General features: G+C 35.4%; 1 protein-coding gene across 1 annotated transcript; it reads right to left on the bottom strand.

The window, feature by feature from the left end:
- Positions 1–1,547: 1,547 nt before the first annotated feature.
- LOC134792305 (tachykinin-like peptides receptor 86C) lies at positions 1,548–19,495 on the bottom strand. The gene is made up of 4 exons (XM_063763573.1): positions 19,332–19,495; positions 15,235–15,431; positions 6,729–6,850; positions 1,548–1,744 (listed from the first exon to the last, which is right to left on the bottom strand). Exons 1-4 carry the CDS (start codon positions 19,440–19,442, stop codon positions 1,548–1,550), a joined length of 627 nt encoding a protein of 208 aa, XP_063619643.1. The 5' UTR covers positions 19,443–19,495.
- Between the last annotated feature and the right edge of the window lie 1,772 nt (positions 19,496–21,267).

Here is a 21,267-nt window from a genome sequence, read left to right as displayed (position 1 = left end):
GCTATCGCTCACGCCTTTGTCAACTTGACAAAGTAAGGTACCCAGTTTGTCACTATTGATGGATGTTGTCACCTTTGCGAGTAGAGATGGTGAGAATGTTGATGTACAAGCCTGAACTGTGGTACAGATCATCATCATCATACAGCTTTGCTCTTGTCGGTAGAGTAATCGGCAATCTATTCTTTCTTGTGCCAGTCTTGGTACAGATGTTGTGCATAATTGTTTTCCTTCGTATTTTCTCGGAAACGTTCGTGTTTGTCATGCTACTTCCGTCAACCTCAGTACTTTTTGTACCGAGACTGACAGAAATAGCAAGACACGTTCGTACGTTTCCGTGAAAATACGAAGGAAAATAATTATGCACTACATCAGTAAAATAAATTAATTTAACTCAGCTTTAGTTTTTAGAAGGGGTTTCAATCTAAGTTTATTAGTAGCTACCTACTTAATGTTTATTGTAATAATCTGTTAGTAATCTATAAAGTATAAACAAATTTGCGTATTAGCAACAATCGTATAAATAAAACAGAGTGTTTAACGAGGTTTGAAGTTTCAGTTTACCTTATTGGAGTTAAGGCGAATATTCAAATATAGGTATTTATTTATAATCATTCTAATTAAATGCAATTTCTCATACAAATATGAAGGAAACGTAATTATATGTCACATTTTAACTAATTTCCCTTCGTCGATGTGATCAGCACTTAAGTAGGCCGTTAGCACTGTATACGTCTAATCACTCTAATCAATATAGCAATTCAGCAAGTTAGACCTCCGGTAAGTACTGCCACACTATGCCAGGTATATAAAATAGTAGTCTTTACAAACACAAAGAGAATAGTGTTACAACATTAATTTAATGCATATTCTATTAAGAATTAGGGTAAACAATAGTAAATTAATGTTTGTGACAACCATAATTCAAATAGATATTACATATTAGTTAGTATTTCGTCTAAATCACAATCCCAAGTCACAAGTTGATCTAAATTTAGATTTAAGTATGAAAATACTGATAATATTCAAAATAACAATTCAATTCAAGATATTATAATCTTTTCGATAATGAGCACCACTCAGACATTTTCAAACATGAAACATTTACATATCTTTTATTAATACTATCATTTTTACTTAACTCCCTACCTATTTAAAACATAAACTTTTTTAATTTACGTAATTTACAACCTACTTGATAATATCAGTCAGTCCCTGATGACCACTTATTTATTTAATTTACACTTTGCGTCCATGGATATAAGCTGAAACAAAAAAAAATATTTCATTAGTAATTACACCGTTAGTAATTACAAAGTCCTGTAAAAACTTCCTATAAAATATGTGTAATTGTATATGAAACGAAGAAATAAGTGGGAGCGGCATTCTAACTTTGAAGAAAAAGTCTTTGTAGTGCGTGTCCATACTGTCCATGGTTCTGGTGATTTATAAAACATTTCATAGGTCACGCGGCTGCTTTAGCGTACCGTAAATAATTAGGAGACAAAAATTATGGACAGAATTTTGTTTTAACCAAAATCCTTCTTCTCTTATATCATAATTAATGTAACATATTTTTCTAGATTATATTCTAGTCTACACTTACCATCATAGTAGGAGTGCGGGCAGCGCGGGCAGCTAGCATGCAAAGGCGGTCTCTGCGACCGCAGGCCTGCTCGATCCCGACACGACAATTGCGGCCACTCGCTCACTACATTTCTTCTTGAGTCGCGCGGTTCCTCTATACCTGTGGATACGCATACTTCAGAGGAATTATTAGAATAGTCGCCAGTTCGATACGGTCAATGAAAATGCACTGAGAGGGGAAAAATATAATTTTACATTTCTTAATCTGATAGTTAAATATCAAACAAAATGTAATATGAATGAATATATATATAACATGCATAGAAAGGGTTTTGCTGAAGACATATTAAAGAGTGTTTTGTTCTTGGGCAATCGAGCTACCGTCCTTACACAAATGGATGGTCCTGATTGATGAATTCTGCCAAACCCAGATATAGTGAGTATTATTAGCTGTTTGCAAAGTGCCTGGGAAGGCCCCTAATTTTGCCGTTATGTTAGGCCGGTCACATATTTAATACGAAAACTAATTATACTGATAGAGTGCGGATATTGGATGTTATGTTTAATCGTTGTAATACAGGCAGTGATTTAGTAACATAAAACTAAGTAGTAGTAACGCCTAAGTATCTAGGTGTTGGAATTGTACACGAATGACCTTATGAATGCCTACGTACAGATGTAGTGCATTGGATACTATAGAGGGGTCCTGCCATAGTAAATTTTGTAGTCACAGTAAATTTACTGCCATCTATCGACACACGACTAAAACTCAAAATGAAAACGTATAAAATAATCAAAAAAATGTATATATATGGATAAATGATTTTATTATTTTATATCATTTTGACCCATGGCCATTCACTGATATCTATGTGTTAAAATTGTTAAATATGAAACGGTGTATTCACGCCGAGCATAGGCTAAAGGTGTGTGCGCCATCTATCCGACAATGACTTTTTCTTGATTTTCGAGACACGTATTTTTCTTAGACTTTATTCATCTTATACGAAGTTACATATATCTTTGGCATAGGTAATTGTTTTACATCGTATTTCCTCGGAACCTTTCTTGTCATGCTACTTCAGTCAACCTCAGTAGGTACTTTTTGTACCGAGACTGACTGAAATGGCAAGACATATGTTCGTACGTTTCCGTGACAATACGATGGAATAGTACTTTACGATACAAGTGCGAAAAGTAGGAAATTCGCAACGGGTAGAGATAAATAAATATGAAGTACCATATTAAGTACGTAGCCAAAGTTAAAATAATGTGTCAATATTGTTTACCATTCATTGAAGAAAATAATTATTCAGTTAACTGAATTTTCCACATAAACTCCGAATGAGTGTAAAGTTTTTAGCAATTTCACTCAAAAGCTCGACGATTTTTACTTAGTATACTCGTAACACAATAATACAGTTTTTCGGACTTTAATTATGGATCTCTGAAACGGCTCTAACGATTTCGATGAAATTTGCTATATAGAGGTTTTCTGGGGCGATAAATCGACATACCTAGGTCATATCTCTGGGAAAACGCGCATTTTTGAGTTTTTATATTTTTTCCGAGCAAAGCTCGGTCTCCTAGATATTCTGGTTTTAATGAATAACAACAAGAAACTGGTGTGGTGAATTTTTTTTTATATAGGTAATAATAATAATTTGTATTAGGTTCTTTGTCTATGATTATAAAACTGTTAAGATGTATTCGGGTAGTTCCGAACGGAAAAAACACTAAAAAAGTGGCGGATAACTCTGAAACGGGACTCTTCAAACGAAATGTGAATGATATTAAATGATTTTCGGGGGACCCAATTTCCGAATTTACCCAAATACAACTTTTAAGTGCAAGGATATGTCATTGACTCTAATAAATAAAATGTATAAAGTTATTTAAATAAATGTTACGCATCCAATAATTTATTTTACAGCGTATACTTGCCACTGACAGAATAATTAACTAGATTTTTTAAAATTAGTTTAAACATACCTATAGATGTCATTGAAACTTGAAAGCTTGAGAAATTAATTGGCCTGGCATAGTTTGGCATCGCAGTTTACAGGGTGACTTCAAATTGGTAATACAAAACACTTGATTGTGGCTCAGTTAATGCCAAAAAGTATACTACATTAACCCCGTTGTTAAAATAAGTTGAATTTAATTATCGCAAATTTTCTAATAAAACAAATAATTAAAGTCCCGAAGTGTGGTTACCCCACATTATACAGGATGATTCATGATACGTGAGCAGGACTAATCCTGCGCACTCAGTAACTGATGATTGATCGATCACCGTCGTATTTAGGTGAGACAAGCACACTTTTTCCTATTTTTTTTACTTTTTGGTGAGGGCAAATTTAATCTCTACAAGACCTAATTCATAAACATAAAACCTCTTTAACCGTAATGACAACATTTTGATTACGAAGAAATTAAACTGTCAAACTTGAGTGAGATACGAGTTTACAAAAGTAACCAGACCGTGATGACATTCAATTTGACACAGAATATCGGTAGTTTAGTATTCTAATTTTAGGGTGACCATGCATGTCATAAATAAATTAATAACTCTTTTTTTCAACACGACTAGAAAATTAACGTTAACCTCACTAGTACTGATACGAAACAGTTTCTTATATAACAGTTACTCTTATTTTCGTTGACAAGTGACAATTACTAAACAAAACACGTTTACTTCATAAGTACAGTGGCAGGCTTCGAGCAACATGGAAGGGAGGCGGCATTCGCACTATTTCCCCTCTGCCGAGGTACAAGATCAACTGATCTAGCGCGGGTAATAAAACTATTGTTGCGCTTGGATTTTAAACTAGACCGAGTCCAGTCGCGTGAGAACAGCAGCAGAAAAAATGCCTAATCGCTCGGTTTTTTGTTGTAAAAAGAGGTCGGGGACATCAAATTTACAAAAAGAAGGTGTTACATTTCACATGTAATATTTTTTTTACATATCATACGTTTAATTACATTTAAACACAATTATTAATATTATTATACTTTATTCTCATGTAATTGTTGGATTTATCGATTTTGCTCGCCCAGTACAAATTGCGGATCGGTCGAGCGACAAATCCGATTTCTCATCTCTCAGAAAACAATAAAATTTTTCGACGAAAATGTGTTAGTGATGTGCGTGTTGTGACACTTGTGACTCGTCCGTACACAAAAACAGATCGAGGTGTGCAAGATTTGTCTGTGTAGGGTGTCATTTTCTATGTATTTGTGTCGTCATTACAGATTGGATTTTGTATGTAAGTGTGTGAGAAGTGCGACTGTGTGCACCTTTCCCCCCGCAAAAAATGGCAGAAAGATTTGTACGGTAAGATATCGATTGGGCCCCTCCCTTTCGACGTGTCGGAAGCCGGTGTTGCTCGAAGGTGGCAGGTGATTGATAACCAAAGAGGAAAGTGTTCATTTGAAATTCTTTGATAATCATTATGCTCGGATAAGCCTAAAAAATGGGATTAAATTAAATCTTTACAAAAATGTTTTTGCTTTGTTGTTGTTGGTTTATGCATGAGTGAACAGTGTACCTGACAGTCGGGTTCTTGGCCCTGAATGTGTTGAGGGGCTTAGTTTAGGGAAAATGTGTGTAAAACATTGATTTTGCATTACAAATTTGAAGTCGCCCTGTATTACCCAGTCAAATTAAGGGTTTAGCCCCTCAATGAGACATAATAAGTTGCAAAATCGTATACCATTTCATTATAGCGTTCTTAAAGTTGCCTGAAAAGTCATAGTCACCTTCGTGACAAAACCTTGACATTCGCGAAAAGCCGAAACTTTGTCCTCGAATAACATTCGACGCGTACACGAGATGTTCTCTGACTTTCAAGGCAACTTTTAGACTGCCATAATAAAGGTGTAGGTATACGAATTTCCAGCTTTTTATCTCTCATGCCGATGTTGACGCCATGTTTGGGTTTTTAATAATACTAAGCTATTTTAGATAATATATCATTGTATTGACCGCCCCGCCCTGAAACCTTTAAAAAGCTTTATTTAATCAAAATTGCATTTTGTTTTGTAAAATTTTCATTTGTGGATGGCTAGACGGTTAAAATGGAACCCCAGAAGAGCGAAACAAAACCCAGACCCTTTTTTATTAAAAAAGTAAATAAATAGTGGAGTGATTCTCAAGAAAGTGGCATCGACAGGTTAAAGATAATGATTTTTTTTTTTTACTTTTAATAATGAAAAATATGTTTTACCACTTCAAGTACCCCAAATTTTCAAAAGGGAACGGAAAATTAAGAAGTTATTATCAAGACATACAATACCCTATACATTGAATACAGGTTAAAGTTAAGCAGGTTACAGTAAAAAATACATTCATTTTTATTTTTTCCCTTGAACGGATAATAATACGAATGTCTCACTTTTAGCATAGATGAATAAACCTTCATACAATATTAAAATGATATTACTACATTAGGCCCCATACCAAATTCGTAAAATAATCGAGACAAGTTAAAGATAACATTCCGTTACAAAACCCCAGATTTCTGCCTTTAACCACTTGTCTCTACGAAACTACGACACTTGGGTCATAATGGTACCCTACGGTGGTTAGCTTGATACTTACCTAATATATTGCCATAGTTATGATCTAAATAAATTTTTCTGTGTATGAGTCAGATGCAATACCGCGCATGTACAGGTTGGTACAGGTTAACAGAGAAAATATCCTTGGACAAATTTCGTGCGTGAATGTTGTTGTAAAAAAAAATATATAAGGCCTGTGCAAAGTACATTTTAAAAGGTATTGTTTATGTTATTATATAGCATGATATTTTATTTACATAAATTGGTGCTTATAAAATCTAAAGAACTAAAACTGGAAGAGCTTTTGGACAAGACAGGTTACAGTAAAAAGTGCTACTCTTTATTTTTTTTTTAAATATAAGTATTAAATTTAAATAAAAATACTGACTTGGCCTCGATAAACATTGTTTTAGTTTATCTAGATACATTTTTGTTTCATATGAAAAAGAGCAAATAAACATACATTCAATTCCAAAACTCGATGACAGGTTAAGATGCCACTATTTTGAGAATCACTCAGTGATACAAAATCGTTACCTAAGACATCATTTTAAATAATAATTACGTTAACGAGTAAAAACCTGAACGGGATCGGCTGCCCGACTGTGAGAGGTAGTCCGGTGGGGAGTCGGGCAGCGGCCGCTTGCGCCGGCGCAGGGCGTCGCGCCACCCGCACATGGCCGTGCGGAAGTATGTCCTGAACCTGGGGGTATAAACACGTTTTTCAACGACGAATACTCTATTTACTGTTATTTACAACTGATTAAATTACTGTGATTGTGTGATATTTTCGGGAAAAAGGTAATAATATCGTTATGGTATAAATACATGAAAATTAATTTGACTATTGAATAACCACTCATGACACCCAGTGGATAAGAGTTCATTGCTTTTAAAGGGTTAATACAAATATAAAGAATTTAATATTCAAAGCATAGTTTAATATTTAACCTCATACGATAAAATGGATCCGTAAACTGTTTAAATATAGTTAAGAGTAATTTTCTAAAAAGGTAAATATAATCTGATCGGGAGAGCACTTTGTACAAAATTAAGTTAATCTTCATGAACGACTAATGTGTATCGAACGGGTTGGGAATGAAAATTTAAAATGTTCGTTTACATGCATAATGCAGCGGGAACTTAGATTTAGCCGAATATTTTTAGGAACAGTAAGTATGGTTACATCCAGTTTTGCTCACGTGACGTCTACCTATTTGAACACATCACGCTTGCAATATGCGAGTACGAGCGAGATGCATAGAAAGTAAGTTACGTAAACGTGAGAGAATATGTCAATGTCAAAATATACGTACTTAAATGTCTCAGCGAGTTGCACCGAGTGTACCTAATGTCAAAAGTAGATCCATTTGTAAAATTTGAACGCTGTTTCCGAGCAGATTTTTTATGGACCTAATCTAATTTACAGCGGCAATAAAGCCCTAGGGGGCTTTGTTCGCTGTCATATTTTATTTAAATGTATTATACTCGTATTTATATGCTTTGTGTTGATAAATTAATTAAAAAATATACTACTACCTACTAAAGTGGACGATTTGAGGTCTTTATTGGGATTATCTTGTTATGTTATGGTTACACATCGGTAACTCGTGGCATTTAGGTAGCACTTAAAAGATTAGTGATGAGCACACATCGGTAACTCGTGGTATTTAGGTAGCAGGCACAGACTAGTGATGTGACAACGTTCTTCCTATACGAGTCGAGAAAAAGAAACCACTAAAAAAAGGAAATTAATTAAACTAATCTTTTAAGTGCTATCTAAATGCCACGAGTTACCGATGTGTAGTTATGGTAATCATCCAAAAGTTTTTGAATTGAAGATACATTTATTCAAATGGAGGCCAAACTCCTTTTCTTTTATAAGCCGGAACTAGAACACGCATAGTTTTTACCATTCTTACATGATCATGCATAGATACCATATTGCGGTTTAGCAGTATGTGACCCAGCCCTCCATGCAGGTCGAGCCTTCTTCAGCTTACACGACTAACGCCCTGACCACTAGGCCACCCGGCCAAAAGACCCTAGACTGGCAACTTTTCTTTAATATATGACATTCATTTCATTTAATAAAAATAATTTGATTTGTTCCCTATATAGTTGTAAGCACAAAATGCTTTCTGAATAGATCGGACGAACTCAATTACCGCCTATCGCCGCGGTTGGATTTTATATAGGACCCTTGAGATATCAATCTCATCCGTTTTACCATAAATAGTCTATATACTAGCCCAATAAAAAGCTATCACGCCTTTACATTTACAAACTAAAAAAGTTTATAATACAAGCATTTTTGCTAACGTTTTTTTTTTCTCTTCCGGCATTGTTAGATCTAACAAAATAAACAACTGGAAGTACTTCAGAATATAGGCACCTACCTATTTGTATACAAATAGGTAGGAGGCCAAACTCCTTTTCTTTTATAAGCCGGAACTAGAACACGCATAGTTTTTACCATTCTTACATGATCATGCATAGATACCATATTGCGGTTTAGCAGTATGTGACCCAGCCCTCCATGCAGGTCGAGCCTTCTTCAGCTTACACGACTAACGCCCTGACCACTAGGCCACCCGGCCAAAACACCCTAGAATGGCAACTTTTTCTTTAATATATGACATTCATTTCATTTAATAAAAATAATTTGATTTGTTCCCTATATAGTTGTAAGCACAAAATGCTTTCTAAATAGATCGGACGAACTCAATTACCGCCTATCGCCGCGGTTGGATTTTATATAGGACCCTTGAGATATCAATCTCATCCGTTTTTCCATAAATAGTCTATATACTAGCCCAATAAAAAGCTATCACGCCTTTACATTTACAAACTAAAAAAATTTATAATACAAGCCTTTTTTCTAACGTTTTTTTTTCTCTTCCGGTTTTGTTAGATCTAACAAAATAAACAACTGGAAGTACTTCAGAATATAGGCACCTACCTATTTGTATACAAATAAAATACATTGTCTATCCCCACGAAAACTTGTAGGTGTTTAATTATTAAATACACCATTTAAAATGGATTTAACGCGGTTAACCCTAACTACCTACTGTATCTCAAGATACGTGAGTTTAGCTTAACACATAACATAATATTTACCTATTTACTATAAAACGCTTCGGGTCCTGCTATTGAAAAACGGGCAATCATTAACTACGCAACGTAGGTTAGCCTGGCAATAAAATTGTAAACATTCCATCGAGAGGGGGCCAAATGCCAAAAAAAGCTTCATAAATTATTAACAGCGGAATGTCGACCTTGATGTGAACGCCGATAAAGACATAATCTTCAATAACACGAAATTCACCAAAACACGATAACTTGTCAACACTAAATTATTTGCGATTTCAGCTACGAGTATTTGGGCTTGTTTACTCGTACAAAGTTTAGCAAAATAATTTAAGCGATTTGTGCACTCAGATGAGTGTGGGTCCTACTGCAATAATAGGTGTATTACGGCTAGTATGAAAAACGAATATAAGGATTTCTATTATTATTATTAATTTTGAATAGTATGCTTTTTGAAATTATATTGTATTACTTATTCGTTTCAAACGTAAAGATTTTGATGGAAGTTATTTCAATTATCGAATTTATTGGAAATAGCCCATATTTTACACTTGTTGCGTTTGCATTATGCCATTTATGCCTCAAAATAAAGTGTTATATAAGGCTAAACTATTACCCCAGATCGTAAAAAAGAAACAAAGTAACCTCACCTACAAAGGGGTCTAAATTAGGAACAGCTAGCCTTATTAACTTCAACTCGTACACATAGGTACTCGTAATAAAAACTTGAAAGTGTTTTCCTTAACTTTGTTTGCTTCACATCAACTTAAACCTTTGTTGGAAGAAATACAACTGAAATTTGAACGTAAATTTTTTTGGTTAACATCTTTCACTCGACAAATTAACTATGCACTATATATACCTCTTTGCAAAAAAATATGTTTACGACTATCCATTTTCTATATCTGACTATCCATCTTGAAGTCAATCTGGTTAACGAATGAGCTACGCCTCCCGGTTATCAGCTACGTCGTAGGCCTCTTAGCAAGCTATACATTATATTAGGTACAATGTAATATATAGGCGATATCATGGTATAATAATATACTCCGCCTGGTACTCTATTCCGAGATTCGCGTATGACCTAACTGACACGGGCCTACGTCATCATGCTGTTTACAGATTCTCAAACTTTAAAATGTGGGAGAATTTTAACCAACGGTGAAAATTATTTTAACGGCATTAATTTTAAGTTATTCATGTAGAAACATAGTAAAATAAAACAAATCTAATGTATTAAATTAAACTTTATTTATCTATACAAGACAAACGTTTGAAAAACTAATTCACAGTTACACATTAATTACCAAGCTTACGACGTGAAAAGTTTGGAAAACACTGCGACTGCTGACACTGAGCGAGAAGGAAATAACAATTAACACGCGTTCGACAAGGATGACGGTCAGGGCATGAAGTTATCTAGATCCGAATTGTCAAATGTGACAGCGCTATCCTGTGTTGCCAATAATGTAAACAGAATTACCCGAACGTCTGAAATTTCATTCGTGAATCGGAAGATATTGCTAACGAATAATTAAAAATGGCGTGTTATTGTAAAATTTAAGATAAAATACATATAAATGAAAATTATAATATTATAAAGAAATATTTTAACTTATTAACTATAGGTATAATGTACCCATGTAACATGTTATGTTGAAATAAAGTGGCAATGTTATTGTGACGTAGGCCCGTGTCACTCTGGGAATAGAAGACCATGTTTTATTAGACCATGGGCGATATATTTACCGAACACTTCGGAAACGTATACAGAAATATAAGGTAGGTATATTTAAGCGGCATTCGAACATATTTTTGCGAGTGAGATACACTGCGACTGTTGCATCATCATTTTAAAATTCTCATCCATATTGACATAATGGATTTCAATTGTTTCGCTATCACTAACTAACGATAATTTGAAAATACATAGTGATTTTAAATTGTAGGTAAAACATGAGTTTTATAATTTGGTTCAATATATAGGAAATTTATTCTGAATGAAACCAAATACGAACAAAAAAATAAACAATGTGCGTAAGACAAGCAACATCCTTCCTCATTCTTAGTATTACGCTCGTCTGTATTGAATATATACGGACGAGCGTCCACAATCTTCTTTATTGAGGTCAAATGATAATAGGTGAACACTATTGTGTAAATGTATTTTCTTTTCGGTACATTTTTGTGTACGGTGAAACATAATATATTCGGATAAAAATTGTTCTTGCCTTATTCTGAGGCTTTGTTCGTACATTTCTAATTTCTGTTGGCATGACATGGCATAGGTCAGTCGGCTTTTCTAGATAGAGTGGCGTAACTTCCGTCAGAATTCTGACGAATAGTGTTCTGCCGCCTTAAGGAAAAAAAACTGATAACTGACAAAAAGTAAGTTTCGAGAAAAAGCCAAATAATTTTGCACTCCTGTTCAAATAGGTAAATTCAAAGTACAAAGTTGAAACTTTTGTTACTGAACAAAGTAATAGCCTAGAATTTTTATGCATTGTAAATTATTCTATTATCTATTTATTTAAATGAGTTATTTAGAAAAAACAGTTACTGCCTTGTTAAATAAAATAAAAAATATCTTTACTAACATCAAGAACATAAATGCGTACTTATGTTTTGTGTGGTAGTTTTGCACTAGTTACGATGTCTAAGATATAAAAACACAAGTACACAGTTGTGCTTATATTACTGATCGTTTTAGAAGCTGAAAAAGCAGAATTTGGTACTTTATGTTTTTTTTGCTTAATAGTTAAAAAAGTAATAAACTTTAAAGGAATTCATAAAAATACGATGAAGAATAAAAATTATTTATTAAAGAAAACAAATAAGATACCTACTTTAGAGATCTTTCAATAATAATGTAACATAAAACTAAAATTAACCAAAATTAGATTTCACAAAGTAATTATGTACCTACCTATGTACTAATTTTTAATTAATTGAGATACTCTTGCATAATTATATTTGAGTAATAATGTAATACAAAACTAAAATTTACCACAGTTAGGTTCCACTTAGTACAAATGCTTTTAGAGATTTTTAGGTAATAGGTAATGTACCTAATGAAAATGAGACGAAATGGCGTGTAGTTATACTTATCTAAATCGTGACCTGTCAGAGATAAAGAAATAAGTGCTAGATAGAAAAAATACATTTTCACATCACCTATTCGGAAAAAGGCTTTTTCTTCCCTGCTAGGAGGGATCAAAGTTGCACTTTTCTTCCCTGCTAGGAGGGATCAAAGTAACACTTTTCTGCTTTTTTTTTCACTTTTTAGGGTTCCGTACCTCAAAAGGAAAAAACGGAACCCTTATAGGATCACTCGTGCGTCTGTCTGTCTGTCTGTCTGTCTGTCTGTCTGTCTGTCCGTCTGTCACAGCCGATTTTCTCCGGAACTACTGGACCAATCAAGTTGAAATTTGGTACACATATGTGAGTTTGTGACCCAAATACGGACATGTAACGTAAACAAATGAATTTTAAACATGGGGGCCACTTTTGGGGGGTAAATGAAAAAATGAAAAAATTTAATTTTTCAAACTATATCATGTTACATATCAAATGAAAGAGCTTATTGTAAGGATCTCAAATATATTTTTTTTATAATTTTCGAATAAACAGTTTAGAAGTTATTCAAGAAAATAGGCAAAAAATGACCATTCCCCCCCCCTTATCTCCGAAACTACTAAGTCTTAAATTTTTAAAAAAATACATAAAATAGGTCTATACCTATAGATGACAGGAAAACCTATTAGAAATGTACAGTCAAGCGTGAGTCGGACTTAATTACAGTTTTAGATCCGACCCCTACGGATTTTTTAAAGAGATTTCACTCACGTTTCACATAAAAAATACATTGTTAACAGTGCCGGATTACTTAGAGTAGTAGTTTTCTTAGAGTAATTGGTGATAATTTTCTGATAAGATAATCATTTTAAATATTTAACGGTCTTACCTACTTACGAGTAATTGTAAGGTCAAATTAAAAATAATGTTTAAAAAAATATGTTAAATTGAGAGCTAGCTCAATTTTTTTTGTACTCGTCGACTTTAATGGTTGAATTAATAAAGACTTTGTAACCAATAAGCAAAACAAGCACGTGCTTACGGCACCACGTTCAGGGGGGGGCACCAAAATGCCAGGTTGAAAAAGGTGAACAAATTTTAAAATTAGGGACAGACACATCGTTTTTACCACACGATTTTTTTAGCTGTCCAAAAGCTAATTTGCAAAAATAATGGCTCGTAATTCTTTGGGAAACAATCGGTAGCAGTAGAAGAGTCGTGATTACATGCATAGATTCGATTTCAACCCACTCTTTTGCGGTTCGGCGTTAGGTCTTATGCGAGGCCTTCTGCCTTACGGCAAAGTTGATCTTCTGCCTTAATTACACTTGGGCGTGGATCCAAATCCAAGCTTTCCTCTTTCGCAGCTGGGCCTACTGCCTTTCTCACACTTCGCCAATTCAATTCCAAGCTCTCTGCTTTCTTGCATATTTTATGCATGAAAACAACCTCGCTGAGACCCTTAAATATCGAGCCCTATGCGAAGCTAGGCTGATAGAAAACTGTCCCATCCCTTCTCTGTATGAAATCCTGGATTCGCGCCTGGTTGGGACTATAACTAAAATTGCGTTTTTATATCGAAAAATTTTCGCGCTCGCTTCGCTCGCGTTTTCAATAACTTTATAAGGTATGATAAAGGTGACATTCGGGTGGCGACTGCAGCAACATTACTCTGTTGCAACGTTACTGCTGCAGTACTGTCAACTTCCGTGATAAAATGATGTGACTGATTTCCATACTAAAAGTAAAAATGTACAACTGTCTATCATATTGCGTTTTTATATCGAAAAATATCCGCGCTCGCTTCGCTCGCGTTTCTATTACTTTCTAAGCTATGATAAAGGTGACATTCGGGTGGCGACTGCAACAGCATTAGGTACTCTGTTGCAACATTACTGCTGCGGCACTGTAAATTTTCGTGATAAAATGATGTGACTGATTTCCATTCTCAGCTGTAATGCGGCAATGAACTTCTCTCAATTTACCAAAAAATCAATGTAATCTTGATGACCCTAGGGAGAGGGGGCACCTAGAAATGCTTAGGGCATCAAAATATCTTAATCCGGCACTGATTGTTAAAAATTGTGTAATATACGGAACCCTTGGAACGCGAGTCCGACTCGCACTTGGCCGGTTTTTTTTTTCTACCACACTATTTTTACATTTTTTTGCACATTATTTTTTTAGCTTAAATAATCTGTTTAAGCATCAGATTGTGTCAACACTAAGATGTTTTTATTTTCCTCATAGTTGAAGTGAAAAGCAGTATCACACGGTATCAAAATTATTTCGTCTTGGGCATTAACACTTGAATCCCTCATTACGCTCAGGATTCAATGTACGCCCTTGACGGAAATATATCATTTTGATCCCTTGTAACACAAACTACTATTTTCTTCCTAATTTCGAGGGTGTCAATAACTAAAATTCCCAAAAATTGTCACTTATGGTTTTTTTTCCATTTAAGGTGGCAGTGTTATTCTCGTATTATCTAGCCATGGTGGTTGTTTATTCTTGCAAATGACGTTTGTATATTAACAGCAATACTTTTATCTAACAATTGATGGACCTATATCTTTGTAAGAATCTTGTACCGTTAATATATTAAGGTTTACGGTGCTAACCGAATGACGTAGATTTTTAAACAAGTAAAACATGAAAAAATGAATTACTAACAGCTACTGTGTCAAGTAAAATTAAATATGAGCTTGTAGAAGCATCATGTGCCTTCGAAAAGCCCTCACACATTTTCTTCTAATCCTATATCTGTTCACAATTTAAAAAAAAAACAGATTGAGCTCCCAATGAAAATATGCGCAACTTACACATGTTTAAGCTCGAGTCATTCGATCCAATATCGACCAAGAACCTATTGAGTTCAAAGTAAAATTAAAAGTTTTCAAATATCATGTAACTTACTTCGCGTTCATCCAATAGTATATGATCGGGTTGACCATGGCGTTGGCCATGGCTAGCCAGTAGAAGCCCAGATAGACGTGCTGCACGTACTTCTTGTACATGATAGACGGGTTGAAGTGGGTGTAGATGAAGTACGACTGGTATGGCAACCAGCAGATGCCGAAGATCACTATCACTAATATGAACATCTTCACAACCTGGAAAGAAGTAGGCGTGTGAATTTATTAAAATATTCATTTCTATACGCGTACCTCTCTCGACGTATTTCCCTTGCAATACAGGGAGGTAAGGCCGCCAGTGTCATGGGGTAAGTATTTTGGGATAATACCGGACGCATTTGGGACTAATTGGGAGACCTCGCGGAATATATTTTTTATTCGATCTCAGTACGTGTCAGCTTCTAGAAATATGGTGCAAATTGTTAAATAATAACCGCAGTTTAGGCCTGAATATTCGCACCCTTCAATGTTCAACGGTTTCAGTTTTATACGAGTGTAAAGATGAGACATTTTTTTTCGAGGGTATCGATGAATTTGTCATCACGGGATAACACCGGATGGCGAAAAAAAACCGCTTCTAATGCTCAGATAATAAAGTATCCAAAAGAGTATATCCGATGTTTAACCTCATCCAACGTATATGAATTTCAGCCACGAATAACTAGAAACTTAAAAGTTGTCATCAAATGTTTATTTTTTTGTATTTTTGCATCCGATCTTGACCCATACACGAAAATTTGGTAAATCTGTGGCTCTCAAAGTGTGATATGTCAATAGAAACAATTTTCTATGTAATATATTCATACATATATAGCTACGTACACTGCTAAAATCTCTTCCTTCAGAATTACCGTCCTCAAATATAAATAAAGGAACGAAATAATTACGATAAAAACAGAGTTATTGCATTCATAAAAATTCAAAGTTTGATAATCACTGCTGTATTTGAAATGGGTAAAGGTGGGATTGTTGCTATCCGATCTTTACCTGCAAGGGTAAAGTTCGGAAATCGGTCTACAGCAGTCCCCGGTCTGTTATGATTGGATTGATTTAAAGACAAACCTTCAAAACGAATTTTGACATCAACTGAATCACAAAAACAACCACAGTTTTATCACAATACACGACATAAATTACAGGGCGAAGACCGGATGGCCAGAAAAATGACCAAAATTATCTTGCTCTCTTTAAAGGTGCGTAGCACACATCCGACATCACTGAGCGGCGGAGGGACACTGCAATGGCGTCCGAAGCGCAATGAAATAGCGTCTTGCACATTGTTGTCAAAATTAAGAAATAAAGCCTATTTTGGCGGAAATGAATTTCCTACGTTCTTCTCCCTCGTCCGATATTACCCCAACATACCTTACATGCCGCAGTCCGACTTGTTCGAATGGGTATTCTCTTTGTAAGTAGGTAATTGTTTTTTTTGTAGGTAAGTCATATTATAGTTAGTATTTTTATTTTATGTCCAGGTTTAATTTTAGTTTTAATATTGTAATATTATAATTTAATTTAATTAGTTTACATTATGCATACATTTAATTAATTAACTAAAAATATTTGATAAATCCAAATGGCTTTATATGTAAACCTCTGTCATCAAATCTAACAAGCCTTTGATAATCGTTTGACCCTATTTTTCATTGTGATATTTTAGTTTTTAGAAAGAAACAGAATTTACCAGATGTTTGCTTAGAATTATGAATAAGAGGGTTAAGATATAAATATACACAAATGTTTTGCGTTTGAAAGATTATGTTGATAATCTGAACATAATCAAAATAATCAACATAACCTTTCAAACGCAAAACATTTGTGTATATTTATATCTTATAACTCACACACAACTCTTTAAAATATGAATATGAATATCATACATTTTGTTATTTAAAATCGGGATCTTGTTTGCGTGTTTATATTACAAAAAGTTTAAAATATTAAAATAAATTAAATTAAATTAAAAAAATAAATTAAACAATATGATGCAAAAAAGTTCAAAGTACAATATGATTTTTAGGATAGGATATATACCCTTACGCTGGTTTTTAGGATTCCCATCGCCATAATGACAAAATTGGAAGCTTTTAAGTTTATTTACTAACAAAGCTATTATTAATTTATTAGATAGAATGTATTTTTTCTAATCATGAAATCCCTATGATATAACAACATAACTTTGGATAAAACATAATACTGAAACACAAATTTATATTACCTACGTCAGATATTAATTACACAAACATGGTACTTTAATACTACAGTAATTAATAAACTTAACGCTTACGGACCGGTTAACCCGATGAGTCAATTACCCGTACGTTAATTTTATCTATTAACCACCCTATCGTGATCACGGAAATATATAGGTAAAAATTGTAACATGAATTTATATAGATGGTCAAGCAAATCTTGTCAGTAGAAAAAGGCGCAAAATTAAAATTTTCTATGAGACGAGATTTCGAAGGGATATCTTCGCCCCTACATTTTTCAAATTTGCCGCCTTTTTCTACTGACAAGATCTGCTTGACCAAGTATACATATTCGTACTTTAAAATTACTTAACTCCCAATTAATTAAATAAATATAAGATAAACCTCAAGGTACCACATAACAAATGATTTTTTTTGACGAGTAGAGTAAATACAACGACCGCAAAATGTCATTGCCGTAAAGCAAAGACATATGTTGCCGTAAAGTCTATAAAGTGGGTGATTTCCGAACGTAAATAATGGGAGGTGTCAAAACAAAGTTCTTTGACATTTTAGTTGCCAATTTCAAATCGACAACAAATGGCCGTTTTTGTACGTTTCTCCCGGTATAAAAGTTCGCTACGCTGAAACAAAAATACTGTAAGTATGTACGTATTTGTATTTTTGTGTGTTGTATTTTTTGGTAGATTATTAGATAATGTATTTGTTTTCTGATAAGACATTTGCTCTAAAAGTTTGTGGTTCGTATGAGCCCTCTGCCCGTTTGTAGCACGTTCAAGTTGTTTCTAAGTGGCTACTGCCCTGCAGGGAGTTTACATGAAATTTAAGGGTAAGATTTATTAGTATAAATGAACCCTCATAGTACAAAAGTAATATATTTTTATTATTTTTAAATTTATATTTATTCGCCGGTCAATCTTACGAGCCACGACATCCGCGCGAGCCAAGCAAGTGCTGGCAGTTCGTGCATTTTGTGACGCAAGTGTAAATGTCATGTGCACGGTATCGCTAACAAGGCAGTGGCCATATAAGGACCACGTAGCACCATTGGTAACGGTCAGTGGGCATATATAAACCACCGGGGTTTTTTTATTGAATAAGTGATAATTAAAAAAATCAAGAAATTACTTTTTTTTCTAAGTTTACCTACCCGAAGCAGTAATGTTTAAGGGTTAAGTATATTTCAGGCCGGATTGTGCTCAAAAAATGTTTTTTTATGTCAGTTTTGTCGGTCAGATTGCAAGAATATGTTAGTATTGAAATGTTCTTTCATGTCACGTTTCTTTAAAACTTATGAAATTCACGCGCATAAATATCTTGTGAAAGGAAATATGACAGGCTGCTTAGCATATCAATAGCCTACCTTTAGTTAAACGTGAGCTCTGCGCCTAGGAAAATAAAATCTTGTTCAGAGTACATTTTTATCAAGAGATGTGGGATGTATTGAACTATCTTTAATGTACGCGATTTTGCAGGACATAACTAATACTTGCATAATGTCTCTAGGAAATATAGAAAATTATTAATGATTTATGAACTTCCTACGTCAGTAGGTCAGTTAGTCACTTCCGCATCCATCAGGTGGAACTTTCATTGCACTAGTTTCCGTCCACTTGATGGATTAGCAATATATTTCATTTCAATTAGCTACTTGCGAAATATCATTTTTATCTAGATAGATATATTTTTTAAACATTGAGGATTGCAATAAGTACAAATTTGTGCAGCAATGTAGGTTTATATTCAAATTTCGTCAAGTGGACGAAAAATAGCGCAATGACATCTAGCGCTGCTTCAGCTACATACAGATTGCAAGCCTATAATATTACCCACTAAAAGAACGTCTGCCCAGCTATGGTTTATGTATTGTCACTAAAAATGGTACCTTCCGCTTCGACCGGATGGAGTCTATCTGCCGCTGCGTTAGCTCCCCTATGGACCGCGACCCCCACAGCACGCGGCCCATCGCCGAGTAGAAGAACGTCATGCCCAGCATTGGGACTGCGTACGTCACTACGAAAAACAACACTTGGTACCTGTGGACCAAAAAAATAAATATTGAAACAAGCACTACAAAAATATCATCATCCTCAATATCCTTTTTTTTTTTGTGATAGCATATACCTATGCTTCACCAAGACACCCCGTCTTAAAGTCTAAGCGCTAAGGTTGCTCCTATCAACATTGTTGTGTCAATGCAGTTTCTATAAGAAAACTATTTCGTAGCATATTTTTGATTAGATATCGATTTTCCCGCCTGTCAAACACCTGGGTCTGTATGTGCCTGGAGACAGACTCTGATTTAAAAGGGCCCACTGATTAACACTCCGCCGAACGGTATCGGCCTGTCAGTTAGAACAAAAGATTGACAGTTCCGAACAACTGACAGGCCGATACCGTCCGGCCGACTGTTAATCAGTGGGCCCCTTAAGTAACAATATATGTTATGGTTTTGATCTTGTTTAGACACGACCATGACGAGCGTTTTGATGATTGATGCGCATCTCACGCAAGACTTTCATTTAATTTCGCCTGCACCAATCAGCGTGAGCGATATTCAAGGTCGTATCAAAACAAGAACGGTAACCATTGTTAAACAGAATCGGCCTTCTGGTGTGCCCAGGTTCGAACCAGTTTCTACAAACCCCTGATGAACACGCTGAGCTACTGACAACTACTGATATACCGACTTATTCTTCGAGAGACATATTTTAAAATGTTTATACGACAACGGTTTCACTCACTTGAATTTTTAGTCGCTATTGGCGACATGTTTCGGACCCGTCGGGGGTCCTTGCTCAGGCTCGAGTGCTCGCGGCGACTGCAACTCGTGCACTGATCGCGCCGCCCGCCTCGCCGCTCGTTGCGCGCGCGCTGACAGAGCGGGGGCGGGGGCGCGGTGCACTGCGCAGCCGGAGTTTCGGGGACGGGCCCGAAACACGTCGCCAATTTTTTTTATTTTATTAGCCTATGTGTGTGTCCCACTGCTGGGCAAAGGCCTCCCCTCTCCCTTTCCAATCCTCCCTGTGCTGAGCAAGATCCCGCCAATCCCGCTGGAATGCATCCAGGTCGTCCCGCCATCTCTTTCTCGGTCTGCCTCTGCCTCGACTACCCTGGGGAGGCCAGCTAGTGGCTATTTTGGCCCATCTGTCATCATGCATCCGGCAGACATGTCCAGCCCAGTCCCACTTTAGCCTGGCGGTCTTCACCCCAACATCAACGACTCGGGTTTTGGAGCGAAGCTCTGTGTTCCTCACCCTGTCAGATCTTCGGACACCCAGGATACTTCGCTCCATTGCCCTTTGGCAAACCTTGAGCCGGGATTTCTGCGCCTCAGTTAGTGACCAGGTTTGGGCACCATAGGTGAGGATGGGCGTCGCCAATAGCGACTAAAAATTCAAGTGAGTGGAACCGTTGTCGACTTATTCTTGCTGTATTTCGTTGGCGTCACCAGTTTTTCATTAACGTGAGGATTCTCGCACGTTCTTCGTATGTAAGTGACATAATTTTAACTTTAAGGACTGTTGGATAACTTGGATAGGTAAGTACATGGGACTTTTCAAATATATTTCTTGTGACAGCGTAAATAAAACTTGGATAAATGGAAGAATTAGAAAGTTCTTATTCTAATCTTTTTTTTAAATGTCATTAAGTACTCGATATAAACCAACTAGTTTTAATACCTATAATTAAAGAGCATAAAATGGTTTGTTTTGTTTACCTGATTCAAATTTGAATACTGATTCATTAAATAGAGTCAAATGTCCTCCACTCTGCACTCTAGTATACAATTCTTAACAGTTTAATTAATTCCATTGTGC

Source organism: Cydia splendana, chromosome 7, assembly GCF_910591565.1.
Source record: "Cydia splendana chromosome 7, ilCydSple1.2, whole genome shotgun sequence".
NCBI classification, from domain to species: Eukaryota; Metazoa; Arthropoda; class Insecta; order Lepidoptera; family Tortricidae; genus Cydia; species Cydia splendana.
The sequence above is the reverse complement of the archived record's forward strand: the minus strand, read 5'-3'. Positions and strand labels throughout refer to the sequence as shown.

What these genes read in the sequence shown, in the direction of transcription:
- LOC134792305 (XM_063763573.1), bottom strand. Translation starts at nt 19,442, where the DNA reads ATGCTGGGCATGACGTTCTTCTACTCGGCGATGGGCCGCGTGCTGTGG. An exon ending in TACTATTGGATGAACGCGAA is followed by an intron (nt 6,851 to 15,234) that starts GTAAGTTACATG and finishes TTATACCCCCAG; the next exon opens with GTTCAGGACATACTTCCGCA. An exon ending in GGGCAGCCGATCCCGTTCAG is followed by an intron (nt 1,745 to 6,728) that starts GTTTTTACTCGT and finishes GCGTATCCACAG; the next exon opens with GTATAGAGGAACCGCGCGAC.